Source organism: Centruroides vittatus, unplaced genomic scaffold (genome assembly GCF_030686945.1).
Source record: "Centruroides vittatus isolate TY-2023 unplaced genomic scaffold, ASM3068694v2 scaffold_769, whole genome shotgun sequence".
NCBI classification, from domain to species: domain Eukaryota; kingdom Metazoa; phylum Arthropoda; class Arachnida; order Scorpiones; family Buthidae; genus Centruroides; species Centruroides vittatus.
Window position 1 is genome coordinate 1,785,571 of NW_027122717.1, and position 16,504 is coordinate 1,802,074.

General features: G+C 28.7%; 1 protein-coding gene across 2 annotated transcripts in view; it reads right to left on the reverse strand.

Annotated features, from left to right (window-relative positions):
- rudhira overlaps window positions 1–16,504 on the reverse strand; it is an 80,661-nt gene that overhangs the window by 11,385 nt on the left and 52,772 nt on the right. Inside the window, exons 13-22 of one of the 2 annotated variants that reach the window (XM_067288158.1) lie at window positions 12,493–12,586; window positions 12,271–12,417; window positions 11,898–12,203; window positions 10,846–11,002; window positions 10,659–10,735; window positions 10,515–10,591; window positions 4,884–5,080; window positions 4,576–4,670; window positions 4,315–4,485; window positions 29–565 (exon numbers count right to left, since the gene is read on the reverse strand). In XM_067288158.1, coding sequence (XP_067144259.1) covers window positions 399–565; window positions 4,315–4,485; window positions 4,576–4,670; window positions 4,884–5,080; window positions 10,515–10,591; window positions 10,659–10,735; window positions 10,846–11,002; window positions 11,898–12,203; window positions 12,271–12,417; window positions 12,493–12,586 — 1,488 coding nt within the window. In that variant the 3' untranslated portion in view covers window positions 29–398. Of the gene's footprint in view, window positions 1–28; window positions 566–4,314; window positions 4,486–4,575; window positions 4,671–4,883; window positions 5,081–10,514; window positions 10,592–10,658; window positions 10,736–10,845; window positions 11,003–11,897; window positions 12,204–12,270; window positions 12,418–12,492; window positions 12,587–16,504 lie in introns of those variants that run through there. The other variant, XM_067288159.1, reaches the window with a different exon arrangement.

The following is a 16,504-nucleotide window of genomic DNA, read 5'->3' on the forward strand; positions in this document are numbered from 1 at the left end:
TATTGTATGAATAAATAATAAACAACTCTTGAAATATATTCATTTATTAATGTGAAATGTATACATGTAAATTTTTCACAATGCAAAGTTTCTCAAATTTAATTTAAAAATTTTGAAAATTATATCTTTTGAGTATAAAATTCATTTATTGACTAATCATCTTAACAAAAATATGAAAAACAATATATATTTTGACGTATATCACATTTAAAATCACATTTTTGGTGTATATCACATTCATTTAAATTTAAAAAAACTAATTCAAGGCAAACAGAATATATATTTTACTTTTTGACATTTAAAATCTAAAAACAACAAATTTTTAATAAAATTATCATAACAGTCATGCAGATAACAAAATTTAAGTAATAAAAAAATTTTGTAGTGTGCAACAAAGTTTAATATACAAAATATTCAAAAAAATAAATGACTAAAAGTATAATGAATGCTGACGTAAAATAGATCAGAAATGTCCAATAAAACTGAAAAGAATCGTTGCTTTTGAAATAATCATAGTTGAAGTTTTGTGACATCATTTCCAGATGCTGATCATATAAATCATTTCCTAATACATAAAAAGAAAAACAAATAGTGAATGAAATCTCCCTAATTATTTGAAAAACTAAAAATTAAATGTTAATGGAAACAACCTAATCTCAAACTGGCAAGTTATTTAATGAAAATGGACATTTTCCATTAAATAACATGTTGGATATTTGGATGAAGACAAAATTGCATCTCGTACATTGATACGGTTACAAGACCACTTATCTCTGCACAAAAAATAGAATGTTTAATACCAGATTACATTTGAGCTATATATAACCAACTTATTCAACAATTAACTAAGATTATTTAGTAGAAAGGTCAGGCCACCTGGTTTGTTCCAAAATTCGTAGTTAGAAATTATATTTGAATTAAAATTTAGACCAAATTATCCTGTTTAATCATTCAATAAATAACCTAATTATAGCCAGCATGTAATCCAGCATTAGATGTTTGACTGATAGAAAATTTAGGCTGGTATTTGAATATGTAGAAGAGGCTCACTGATGGATTCAAAGTTTTTCTCAAGCATTAACATGTTAAAATTGCAATGATTAATTGTAAGAGTTGCAATGTATATTTTATTTTTGTTCTTTGCATCATGTATACATGAATTTAAATTTATTGTTTTTATGAAAACCTAATGATGATTACTCAAAGTGATAAAAACCTTTTATTTTTTCCATTTTATAACTTGCTGTTTGGAAATAGGTTGTTTATTTTGTTACATAACTACCAATTTCATTTAATACATATAAAATTAAATCTTATGTATGATGAATATCATTTCAGAATTAAAAATACTTTCTGATTGATAAACATAACCTTAATTACTTTTATATTGAAAATTTTAATTTTCAGACTTTCTACAGTAAATCACTGTAAATATTCAGGATAGTAAAATGGACTTTTGCTGAATTTAACTATTATCAATGATTATTTAAAATAAATATTATGATGATGATAGATTACCACCCAAATACTTTATTGAAATTTAACTACTTCTAGAACAGGCCTGATCTACTTTCATGAATAAAAAGTATCATATTTTAATTCCTTTGTTAAAGTTAATTTTATAAGAATGAGTTAATAATGTTGCAAATGTTTGCTGGACACATAGCTGAGTCAATTAAGGCATTCCAAGGATCTGAGATCAAATCTGTGCAGTCAAAAAATTCTAGGAATTTCTTAGGGATGTGGATCCATCCTGCATGTCAGACCTATCTTTCAATGCCCAGCCAAATCACAATGGGCCCAATAAAATGCTCTCTTAGGTCCATTGGGCAAAAATTAAAACCATGCTGCAAATGTAGATATATTTATGTATTTGAAATCCATCACTGTACTGTACAAGTTATGTTTTTTCTTTCTTTGGTAAATATATTGAAGTGTTATAAGTTATTTTTCATCATAAGAAAAAAGTATTTGATTTCTCATTCATCATGAAAATTAATTTTTCTCTTTTTTTTCAGTGCATGCTTTTGCATGAAACTAGAATTTTTAAGAGTATAACAAAGCAATTTCTAAAACAACAAAAGCTAGCTACAACCGTTTATACATATTACACATCCTCCCATTTCTCATTCAGTATATGCTACAAAGAATGACCACACTATCTCAGAGCTCAAAACTACTAACTCATAACAACAGTTTTAAAAAAGTGTGTGTAAAAATATAAAATTAATATTTCTGTAAAAATCACATATTTTTGTATCATGTTAACCATGATTGATCACAACTGACCTGCTTGCCAGACCTATGCTACAAAATTTGTTTCTATACCCAAATATTTTCAGACAAATGCATAAAATTCATTAGATTTTATCCTTGCAGAGTGCACTTTTGATGTTAAGAACTTCAAATTAAAGTTCCTAAAATTAAAAGTCACTCCAAAAGGATGAAATCTAATGAATTGCACTTCAAATAGAACTAAGGGATGATTGTGTGTGAAAAAATGTAAGCATTGAATCCAGTGTTGATTCACACTGCCTAACATGGAAAGTGAAGAGGTGTCTGATTTCAGTACCATGAGTGACAGTGACATATAACTTAATTTATTGAGCAATAAATTTGTTTTGAGTTGTCTATTTTTCGTATATGTGAGCATGTGGAAATTAAGGCATGCCTAGATTCGATGACATCTTATATTTGAGTAAATATGATAATAAAAGTCATTGCCTAAATGTAGATCAATGTCAAGTTCTCCTAATTTAAGTAAAATGATTTATAGCTTGGATTTTGATTTCTCAACTAAATTAAAAAGATGCCGTTAAAAATGAGCTCTTCAAAGAGATGCAGTTTTTAGACTTACAGATTTCATTCTCTAAAGGTTTATTTTAAAGATTCTATCATTATTTAAAATGCTTACATAGAATGGAGAAATTTAAAACCAAGCAGTAAAATTAAATTTTGATTTAATTTTAGTGCTTTGAATGTGGATTAAAACACCAAAGCCAAAAGAAATTTTTTTAAAGTTGTAACTAATGTGAAAATAAAACAAATAAAAAACCATAGCTGGCTTGGTGCTGAATATGTAGTGAACCGTGATCCATACAAAACATTAGTCTGTTGATATAAAAATTAAAATTATAAAAGAATTAATGGCACTTTCTTTTTTATTATTAAATATAAATATCTATTTATCACACATTTGAAGATACAATAATATTTAAATCAAAAAAACAACTTTAAAGTATATTCTTATTTGAATTCTTTCTGTGATCATAATAATATTCCCAGTGACTGTATTTTAATGATAGTGGAAAAAAAGATGGGTAAGTTTACAGAATAATTCAGGAAAAAGGTAAATTTTAGTAAAATTGGTTAGCATCATCAGATCAGTTTTCCAGTGGGTTTATTATTGATGAGCAAATTAGATAAAATATACATACATATATACTATTTTATTATTCTTTAATTATTATTTACAATCAGTGAAAATATTTTTAAGAATTTAATATATCACTTTCAAAACTTTCCAAATATAAAAAATAACAAAGGTTGGGAACCTCTGATCTACATTTTCTAAATCTGAATCTATACGGAAAATCAACAAAGTATTTTCAAAGTAAAATGTCAATTTGTTAAGTTGTAAATATGGAATTCATACATTACTGTTTCAGATTATCATTTAAAAATAGTATTATTTTGTATTAATAAAAAACTTTGTATAAAGACATTTTTCTGTATTCAGAAAACCTTACAATAGATTATCACTATAAATGAGCATTTCTCAATGTTAAAGCTATGTGTTGTTCAAAGCTGGAACTTAACAATAATTTCACACATTCCTCACATCTTCCAGCAATGTTTTAAAACAGAAATTACAAGTTATTGTGATGTTTAACAAGTAAATCTCCATTTAACAGTTTTGGTACATAAATATAAATATAGTTGGACTTGATTTAAAGAGAGAACTTTTTAATAAAAGCAGAATTTTATTTCTTCAAATTACTCATAAAAAAAATTTTGTTTTATACATCTAATCAGTGTAATTTATATAACCAAAAAATTAATAATAATTTTTAAATTTATAACTTAATTAATAATTTTAATAATGGTTATTAGTTAAAGGTATATTTTCAATTTATCATGAATATTTTCAAATTTGAAAGTAATTATTTCAATTCAATCAAAATTTAGTTATTCATTTTAAGTAATATTTTGAACAAATAAAATTGAATTTTTACTTTGTTTATTCTTAATAGTTTCTAAGAAGTTGTATTCATAATATGTTCATATAAAAAAAACCCATTATTATTGTAATACCTGTAATCTCTGCTTGTAAATGTTTATCCTTAGTACTGCTTTCTTGCATAGCATCTGCCAGACATTCTTTCAATTGATCTTCTATGTGTTCTCTTTTTGCAGTGTGTGTTTCAGTAGTTTTAGGCCAATCACCAAAAACTTCAAGAATTCCTGGAGATTGTTCAAAACTCCCTTAAATAACAAATATAACAGCATATGGTTATTGTCATATCACAGAAATAAATTGACATAATTGTAAATTTTTTATCATTTTTTATTTACCTGAACTTGCTTCGATAAGTAACAGAGTTGGCGATTCTGAATGCGACTGATGAGATGAAGGCATGGCCATGGGACTAGATCGGACCGGATGAGTTCTGAATCAAAATTATTTTCAACGTTAGAAATTAAAAAACAAATTTAAAATCTTTTTTATAATATATATTATAAATGTATTACCATTAGATGTGTAGGCATTAAAACAATAATTATTAAATGAGTTTTATATATCAATATTAAATCTATAATTTTATGTTATAATAGTGAATACTTAAGATACTATAGAGAAATTTATATAATAAATGGTTTACCTAATATTTTCTATATCTAGTTCTTCCGTATAAATATCTAATGGTGACGAATGAGGTACTTCTGGACTTTGTGATAAAAGAGCAGATGATTCCGGAGACAAAACTGTCGTGTTTGCCATGTGTTGAAATGTTTTAAAAGTAAATTGTGGCCCCATCCATAGTCGACGGTGAGGACCAGCATGAGTAATGATTTCAACCTAATTTACAAAATTATCATTAATTTCTTAGTTTGATTAATAACAAAAATTAAATAAAAAGTGTTTATAATTTGCTTTTACCACATGATATATCAATATATCAAAATACAGTAGAGCGTCGATAAGTGGAACGTCGGTAAGTGGAATGACCGGAAAGTGGAATGATTTTCAGTCGGACTGTGTCGTGCTGAATCGAATGTTTTTGATACTAAATTTACTTCTAAAGTATAATTTTCATGTTTTTTTTATATTTTTTTAATATATTTATTTTGTTTGTACAAAATGCAGAAATAATTTTTAACGATACGATAGCCTCGATGATTATTATAAAAATTTTCGTTAGGCTTAAAATCGACGAAAATTCAACACGAAGCGATACGCAACGGAGAAAAATTTGAACATCGGACAGGTTAATGTATTTTTTCGTACAAAGTCGGAAACTGGAACAAATCATTAACTGGAAGGACCCCAGTCCCCAATTGGTTCGACTTATCGACGCTCTACTGTATATCAATTGTAGCATCTTCAAGGGAAGAACTTACAATGAGCAAACATATTGTATGTTGGAATTAAATAAATTCATATTAATTGATTATTTTTTAAATATTTCAATTTCAGATTTGATAAAAATACAATACTATTGATTATGCAATAAATTTCAAATTAAAAAATCCAGAAAAGCTTTGTCTAACTTTCCTGGTTGTTATGTGATTTTGTTATAAAAATCTTTTTATATTATTAATTATTATAAAATGCAAGAAGCTTAATTTTGAGGGCAGGGATGAGTTTTTATAAAAAATTGTAAATGCTAATAACAAGCAAAATTTTAATTATGTCTGACCCCATCTCAAGACCCCGATATGTGACCCACTTTATCTCTCAAATCCCTTGACCTTTAACCACCAAAATTTAATAGCTTCAATGCCCCTTATACACAAGCTACCATGCCAAACATCATTTCTTAATCATTACCTTATCCTGAGATATTAAACAAAATAGATGACAACACACACGATTTTGGATTTTTTTGGTTTAGAAAGATCAAATCATCATGATTCTAAATACCTGGAGGGTCAAATGCGACACAATTACAATATTATATTATAACAGTTGGGAAGGTAGGGGGAGTGGGGCTAAAAGTTCCTGGGGTAAGTTGTTCCGATTGAAATAGCTCCATAAGGAAAAAAAAGAAATATAGTTAGTAAATACGTCATGAAATTGAACGTTTTTGCGCACGGATGGCAGCCATCTTAGTCAGGCCGATGACATGCAGTACATTGGAAAGGGAGCCTGTACATTGCTGATCCACATAAGTAAATATTTTTGTTTTTGATATTTTTGGTATATCTGGCAAATTTAAATAATTAGCGATCAGTTATTTGGTATTTTTATTCAAAAATATATTGAGTATCTTGATATGCTATGCTGAAACAGTGTATGTCTCATAACCTAATCTAGTAGTTGCTGTTTTGAACCCATGTGTTATTGGGGCTAGATGTTCCCTTCTTTGGGGGCATGTTGTGACCTTGGAACAACTTGCCCCAGTTCATCTGTACCTGTAATGCAGTAAAAATAATGTTTTTTTTCTTTTGCAGTATGCGGACTTATATTCGAAAAATAACATGGGGTTCTGTATCTCAGGAGTTGATGCAAAGAGCTCAGATGCAGTTATTATACATGGTAAAAAAATAAAAACTGTTGCCAGAGAATTAGATATTTGTCATATGACGTTATACAGATTTGTAAAGAAGTTGAAATCTGGAGTAGAAAATGCTGTGGTTGGCTACAAAAAAACAAGATTGGTCTTTAGTGAAGAACAGGAAAACAAGTTGGCAGAGCATTTGTTAAAATGTGCAACAATGTTCTTTGGTCTTCTACCAGAGGAAGTGCAAAAATTAGCATATGAATGTGCACAGAATTCAATGCCTCTGCTATTCCACCATCTTGGCATGAGAATGGAAAAGCTGGTCCAGATTGGCTGACTGGTTTTTTAAAGAGAAATCCTCAACTCTCGATTAGAGCCCCAGAATTGACAAGTGCTAGCAGAGAAACATCTTTTAATAAACACAATGTTAATGAATTTTTTACAAAGCTAGGCACAGTGTTGGATAAATATAAATTTCCACCATCAAGAATATATAATTTAGATGAAACTTGCATTACAACTGCGCTAAAGCCAAAGAAAATTATTGCCAAAAAGGGAACTAAACAAGTTGGAGCTATAGTATCGGCAGAACGAGGTACTGTACATACATTAGTCACTGTAGAACTGGCAGCAAATGCATTAGGACACACAGTTCCTCCAATGTTTATTTTCCTTCAACTTAAATACAAGGATTTATTTATCAAAGGCAAGCCACTGGAATCCATTGGTGCAGGAAATAGCTCTGGATGGATGACAGCTGTGGAGTTCCTCATATATATGGATCACTTCATCAGACACACCAGACCATCACCTTCAGATCCAGTTTTGTTATTGCTTGATAATCACCAATCTCACGTCGATATCAATGTGGTAGAAAAAGTAAAATGTAAGTCCATTGTAATGCTATCATTCCCGCCTCATTGTACACACAGTCTGCAACCATTGGACATTGGAGTGAATGCACCATTTAAAAATTATTGTGCAAAGACTCAAGACAACTGGCTACGCAGCAACCCTGGCAAGACAATGTCAATATATGAGATCCTTGAAATCGTAAAACATGCATTGCCAATTGCAGCAACCCGTATCAATATAATGAACTCTTTTTTAAAAAGACTGACATTTGGCCATATGATCCTAATATTTTCAGTGAAGACGACTTTGCTCCATCTTTCGTCACAGATCGCCCTTTGGCTCCAATGCACGATAGTGTCTCTGCAGGCATCACACCTATAAATGATATTGATATAATTGATATGGAAGTTTCAGAGACAGAAACTAGAATAGACAAATCCAACAATGCACGTGAAACTGTAAGCATTACTGACGAAAGACAAATCTTGGGTCAGCCAGGGCCATCAGGAGTTGTAAATTTGCCTGCAACTTCTGGTGTTATACAAGAACATGGAAAGGATGTTCCTTTCTCCCCAGAAACAATTTGTCCTTTTCTGAAGGCACCACCACGGAGTGGAACGACCAAGAGACGGCATAGAAAATCTGCAATTTTAACAGACATTTCTGAGAAACAAGCCCTGGCAGAAAAGCAAAGCAAGAAAAGGAAGGTAAACATTATCAATAATGAAGTAAGAAAAAATAAAGGAAAAGGGAAGGGTAAAAGAAATCAATGGAATAAAATAAAAGGGAACAACAAGAGAATGCTAAAAAGAAAAGGAACCAGCGGTCCCCAACCATTTCATCGCCACGGACCAGTCAACGTTTGATAATTTTACCGCGGCCCGCTGTGGGGGGGACGTTGATTGTTTATATTTTAGATTGTTTTGATTTAATAATTTTAATTTAATTTGTATTTAAACATGCCTTCAAAATAAAATACAGTTACACCAAAAAATGAATATAAAGTTTATAATAAATTTAAGAAAAACAACTAATTATTCATAAGATATTATTGATTAGTCCTTAAATACATACTTAGTTAAATAAATTATTGTTTTTTTTTACATATTACACCTTCCATAGATCTTGTAACAACTTGACCCACCCTGTTAACAACTAGCCCCGAACTGGGGGTAAGTTGTTACTTTCCGACTTTAGGTATTGTATTATTAATTATAAAAAAATCTTACAAAAAACAACCCCAAAAACTGTATTTATAGCAAAGTTAGATGTATTACTAAATTTTAATCTCTTAATACTTATGCTAGAATTATGTTTTCTTAACAAAATATGAAGTTGATTAAAAAATGGAACTTGTAGCCCCGCTCTCCCCTAACCCATGTTACATTAAAACTGCCAGGAAAGTAACAAGAAAGTAAAAATTTGAGATGATTGCAATACTTTCTTGTGTTATGCTATAGCAGTCAGGAAAATAAAAGTTCAAAGTTTTATAAGGTAATAATCTGACAAGTGACCTGGGAAACTTGGGAAATCAACAGGGAATTTTACTTGCAGGGAAGAGTCAGAGAAAATGTAGAATTTTATAATTTCAATAGTGTGTCAAAGTGAAATTTCCATCATGATCTCAGAATCCAATTATGCAGCATAACCAAACCACAACTATACTGCTTTTGACAACCATTTTTGACCCCATTTTGGCTGAGATATCGCTCCTCTGACAATGTAGAAATAAGAAGTTACTTTTCATATAGGAACTGTTATTTTTTAACATAAGGCTTTATATAATTGTCCAACCTGGGACAATTCAGAAAATTGAAAGGTTCCTTACAAGATAATCTATAAAATCACTTATGGTGTGCATATTAAAACCAGGTATCTATTATAAGTGCATTGGTTTAACTTTAAACTGTTGCTGTTTGACTATGTTTAGTTTCTGTGAATATCTAATTTTCATACTTAATTTTTCCATCATAGAAATTACTTATACTTTTAAATTCTTTATTCTATTTTCATGTGAATGTAATTCTATTCAAACTCAGCTGCTTAACCATTTAGAAACACTATTCTAATATCGAAGACAATGGAAACATGTCTTGTTGAAAGTACTTGCACCTTTTTAACAAATGGAGAGCCTATAAATTGGTTAAAGATATGTCGGATGCAATTTTCAAGAAATGAATCCTATAAAATGTTTTATAAAACATCAATGGAATAAGATGCTGAATTCAAAATTCTTCATTTATTACTGCATCAGGAAAAACCAAGAAAATTTAATAATATTGAGCTAATACCATTATATGGAAATTAATATTGACATACAAATACAAAGACATGATGGAGTTATTAGATTTATACCTACTGCACACCATGATTATTTCAAAATTCTCACACTTATTCAAGATGAGAAGACTGAATTTTAGATTATCAATTTAAATTTGATCTCTTAAAAAAATGAATGAATATTTAACTCTATGAAATGAAAACATTATTTTCTTGTTGGGCTGCAATTTGAAAAGACCTATAAATTCCCACAGTCGTCTGTTGTCTATCTTTCCTTAATTTCAAAAATGGAGTTAGATAGATGAAAGCCGAGACTGGATACAGAAAGCTTAGGGGCAGGAAACTCCAATTAACTATATACAAACTTCCAATGCAAACTGGAAGTCACGTTATTTCAATTCAAAAATTTTCCCCTGAAGGAAGTTAGATAGATGACTTCCTGGCAACAGAGCATGAGTCCTGCTAGCAACAGTCATGCCAGTGACCTTGTTGCTAGCAGGGAAAGTATGATGTACAGGGACAAGACACTACTAATTTGAGATGGAAAGCATATAATTTAAGTTAAATAAATTTAAAATATGATTAAAAATTGCAGCCTGCATTGTGATACATTCTAAAATCCAGAATTAGATATTCAATAATAAAATTATTTACCTGAGAGAGCCAGCTCTCTTCTATCTCTTCTGTTTTTGCTTGGCTGTCTTGCATTTGATTATTGGTTTCAGCATGACCTGTAAATTAACTTTTTAATTCTTTTTTTGGAAAATTCAAACTATTTTTTTATAAATTATCAACTACCTGAAGATGAAATTTCATAAGCTATTAGAGGGTTTGTTGTAGATAAAGGAGGTTTAATTTCCATTGAACTTAAAAGACTGTAATAAAAATAAAAAAACTTAAAATCTTCTGTAATGCTAATAATAATAATGCAAATTAGCATTTTATAAATTAAAAAGAATGTTAATTTGGTATGTGAATATTTTACCGAAACAAGTTCCACTGAGCATGCGCAGTAACATCAAGTTCGATGGGAGAATCTTCTCCCACTTTCCCAATACCAGAAGGTAGTCTTGGTTCAAGAATGTATTCTATTAGACAACCTTGACAGCCCACAACAAAAAGTGAATCAACTGGACGTTTTTCTAACAAAGTAAATTATAATTATGAATTTTATATACCTTTCATAAACTTTTCCTTAATTTTTTAATCCTATAATATTAACATTGAAAAAATATATCTGAAATAAGCAGTTTCTACTTGTTTAAAAAACAACTGTGAAAATTTTAATTTTATATCTTAAATATTAATAAATGTGAAATTCTTCATAATTAAAATTTTCTGTAATATTCTATGACAAAAATTTTTTTAATGTTATTGAATAAATTGTTAAATAGATATTGAATATTGATGTATTTTAATCATTCTTTATATATGTGTATATATGAGGTTCATTCAAAAAATCCATGGCCTAGCTGACACATAATGCTAATGTAAGAAAATTTTTATTACTGTTTATTACTATTGTTTGTTCTAATATCAAATATAACAGTAAAGTGTTATTCTGATACTTTATTGTTATACTTTGATGAACAGTCATTGTTTGAGATTTATCAAAATATACATCTGGAGTGATTTTGTAAACAAAAATATTGAGTTATGAATGACAATAAGTTACTTTCATCTAAAAAGGTTCTTTGATTTCACCAACTGAAATCAAAGCAGAGTTGGATTTGACACTTTCAGAGTCTATTTTTTCATTTTCAACGGTTAAGAATCAGGTTGTAGAATTTAAGCATGGTCATGTGAGCTCAATTAATGAATCACAAAGTGGATGTCCAAAAATGACCTATACTCCCAAAATGCTAAAAAAGTTCACTGTAGTAGTAGTGGATGGTCATAGAAATGAAAAGTAGCATCTAAATACTATTTAGATGCTACTTTTCATTTCTATAATTTGTTATCAAACTATTGAATTTCAAAATGTATTATATATAGCATAAACTTTATCATTTTACAATTTTTTTACTACTTCCTTACCTCTTTTGTCACGTGCTAAATTAGGACTACCAACCAACCAAGCTCTTGGCGGAGCAAATATAGAGACTACATTCATGCTTTCTAAACTACCAGACAAGCGCCTTCCACTTCTATCCTTGCCAGGAGAATTTTTCGACTGAGATGTGCTCGGAAGTGGAAAACTATGTGGTTGTCTCACTTGAGCTAGAGCAGAGATTGTTAATGGATGAGGATATGGAGGTAGTCGAGGATTTCCCATTCGTCCAGAAATAGTGGTCTGATACAATACACTCGGATGTGAATCGCAAGTACGAGCAACTGATATACCTAAAATATATAACAATATTCAAATGCTTACTTATATTTTTAATTTCAATAAATTTAAATTATATACCTGTAGAAGTTGGACTGCCTGAAGGAATTGGACTATTCCTTCCAGTTGATGGTGATGAATAACTCTCTTCTAAACCGGCACTCTTGTGAAATCTACTAAGCCTATTTACTACACGAGGAGACGTATGCGTTCTCACACTTATAGGTCCTTATATAATAATGAGTTAAATATTAAACACATAGAAAAATATAAATGCATAAGTTAAAATATTTCATTACATACCTCCATAAGGAGTTATAGGAAATATATGTGTTGTTCCTCTAAGTGTACTGACCGCCACCCATCTACTATCTAAAGAAAATGTAATGTCTTGAACCTAAAAGAAAATATTAAGACAACACATTGAAATTTTTATCTAAAATAATTCTACAATACGCATTTAATTTATTGTATTAATTTAATAAATGTTTTTGATTAAATGGCCAAAAAAGTTTTATCTTTAGCATACATATATTAAAGGATATGTAAAAGAACTGATAATTTGGAATTTTATGCTAACATACTAAGAATTTTACAAGTTTATCAACAATCTTTACATAATAATGTAAAATAAAAAGCTATAAAATTAACAAAAATTATTTTGTCAACTGTAGAAGTTTCTGAAGTACAAAAAACCAGGCTCTACACAGAAAACCAAATGCATAAATTTAATATGTTCTAACTTGGGCCTTGCCAATCTAAATCTTTGTCACAGTTACAGACAGAGAAGGGGGAACACCATCTAGGACTATTAGATTCAGTAGAAAATCTAACTTGATAACACTAGATAGGCCTATATAAAAAGTGCATAGTGTATCATTCCTTGTCTGAAATCCTTCTTGGCAACACTAAGATGCTGTATGATAAAGTGGGTCACTACAAGTAACATTCCTCAGAACAATAATTATATTTAAAGCTTCATACATATGGTTATTATGTTTCAAATCTAAACTGTTTATTAAAACTATTGATAGTGATGATGACATATCTATTTTAATCTTGCAAAACAAACATTATTTGTCTGGATATTTAATCAAACATAGTGCTAGTAAGAACTTTCAGAGGCTATAGGTTGGCTAGGCCCATTCTAACTCACACTTTACACAAATCAGAACAAAATCAGAAAACACTTTCTTCATTTTGCTTCTTTGCATAGAAAAATTATGAAGAGTTTTTAGTATGAGTGAATATTATTCCAATTTAATGCTATTTAATACCAATATTTTTATTTTTCTTTATCATAGTCATCCATAATTATTATACTAAACTAACATATAGTTAATACTAAAGTTATATAGAAATTTTAATTTGAAATATATTATTTATATAATATATATATAATATAATATAATATATTATATAATATATATATATATATATATATATATATATATATTGTTTATTTAAAATAAATGTAAATTGGTATGTAGCTATTGATTCATGGTTTTATTACAAAGAGGAATAATTAAGGTATTCAACATGAAATAATAAATAATACAGTATGATTAACACTTACCATTTTAAACTAAATCTATACAGAAAGCACTTAACTAATAATAAATTATATATGTGTATTCAATGGCAGACTGAAAGATTTTACCAGCTCTCGCAAACTGAAATAAACTGGCCCCATAAGTATATTAATATGAGTATATAAAAATATGTAAACAATTTTTTTTTGGAGGAGAGGGCGTTAATTAATAGTTAAGGAATTAGAGTAATAAACATATAAATATAATGAATATATTTGAATATTTTAATAAACTATCCCATTAAATATTTTTTATCCCAGGAACATTTTACAAATTTCATGTATAATATTTTCTTTTTTTTAATTGTGATAAATTTTTTCAATTGACATAATTATTAGTGCCTTTAAATTGTCCTAAAGATAATGAAGATCTCAACCTGCCTTTAATAATATTTAATTTTGGAAAGAGTTGCTCACACAGTACCTGTGTAATGATAGGGTTAAACAAAATTTATAAGCCATATACAAATTGCTATATATTTTAGAATATGAATTATAATTTGAGAAAACTTTAAAACAGCAACAAATGCAATTTTTGCAGTTTTACAAGTTTGATTCTCCTCTCTCATGGATTGTATCTATTGCATCTCTGTTCCTCAATATTATTTTCCCATTTACAAATTAAATCTCTTAATTTGTCCCATAATTAGCAGTATTACAATATTACAAAATCAGCAAACTTACGTATTTAAACAATTCTCTGAGCATAGAAATGAATTAAAAATTTACAAGTCTAAAACAGTTAAATTTTCAAATAATATTTCATGTCCTTCATATTTTTTTCAATTGAAGTTCTGATTGTATAATGGTGTTATTAAAAACATTTATTTTAAAACTTTCTAAATTACTTTGGTTAACATACTCCTCACAAGTGTAGTGAGGCATTCCTCTTCTCTTTCTTGTCCTTTGTTCCAGTAATTCTTCTACAATTAATTCACAATTTTCTTCTATTAATATTTTATTTGCATTTTCAATGGAAAATGGTTGTCTTTCTTTTAATTGAATTAAAATCTCTAGATGCTTCATGATTTTAATGTATTGACAGCCATTTCATAAGCTGTTAAATAATTCAAATTTCTGGTCTGCAAATATTACAATAAAATACCAGTAAATTCAAAAATTCTTAAATATGTGCAGTTAAGTTTATTTTAAATTTCAATAAAAAGTCCTTAATGTTCAATGCATTTTGATGAATCTGCACATTGAAAGACTTATTTTTGTAACTGAATGCAATAAGTAACAAGTCAGTATATAATGCACTTTTCTTTTCATATAATGCATTCTTTTCCAAATATATATATATTTTTTTTAAACTGTTTCTTTAGAAGTCTATCTCATTTCACCAATGGCAAAAGGCTTTGAAATCTTGTCCATTCACCAATATCTCATAATATATGATAAATACACTGGTAAGATTTTTAAAAAAATACTGAACCAATATTAATTAAAATAAAAAGGTTTGAACAATCCAGTACAGAATTTTCTGATTCATAATGTCAAGATTTTGGCATTCATTCAAGTACATGTGTGGGCATGATATCACACATGTACTTGATTTTTTGTACGTTTTCAGTCAACTATTTTGAAAAATAGTTGTAAGGTCTTTGCATATTTGCTCCATCATCTGTAGAACTTCCAATACAATTCTTTAAATCTAGACCAAAACTTTCCAAAAATTCAGTTATCGTGTTACATATTCCTTACACAATTGAATTTTTACAGTCTAATACTCCAATAAACTTCATTACTTAAAACATATTGGACAATAATTGAACTTTTTGTCATTTTGTGTAATATCAGTTGCAGTGTTGATCTGCAGTGAATGTAAAGTGGCCTCTGTAATTCCCCTTACTATTCTGTTTCTAATTAAATTTTTAATTTCAAAAATTACATAACTAATGGTGGTCTTTAAAAATAATGTTATAAAAAAATAGATACAGTAAGTGATCTTATAAGTATCTAACTTTTCTTTTCAGCTTTGAGTGAATTTTGTCACATTTGATAAATTTATTTTAAGTACTAAATTGATTTTTTTTTTTTTTAGATGCTAGAACCAGCTATAAATAGGCTAGGGACTTGACAATGGGTGAGAAAATGTATCTTTGTTTTTAATATAAAATGTCAGATCCTCCAATAAAAGGCTGACGTTTGATATCATTTTTAAACTTTGTGAATTTTTATCTATTATTATATGTCTTTTTAATGAAGTTTTTCTTCCAGCCAATTTTACTGTTACTTCTGTGGTTGTGTTAAAGGATAAAGAAAAGACTTGAAAATATTGTATATTTTTGTAAAGGGTCTTAACTTCAATATACTGGATTGTATTTGGAAAGTAATAAAATTATCTCTAGGAAATTTCCATTGTCTGGTTTGTTGGTTTCTGAGCTCATGGTATGTTAAACATAAGTTTGGAAGTTATTTTGACACTAATGTCAATTTTTTTCATACGGTGTGGCAATACTAGTCTTCCTTTTTGCACCTTTTCTCAGAGAGCTAATATGTTATGATCAATGTGCAGTTTAACAAATAGGTAACAATTAGCTTTCCACTTGTGTCTCTCTTCCAAACATTTGTAAAAAGGTAATATAAGTGTTTTTGAACCAATGAGCTCAAAAAAGCATATCGTCTTTTACCAATTAACTTAACATTTATTACTCTTTCCATAACTTTTTTATTTCCTGGACATTTTTTTGTTGCAATATTGAATCTATGGAAAATAATGCA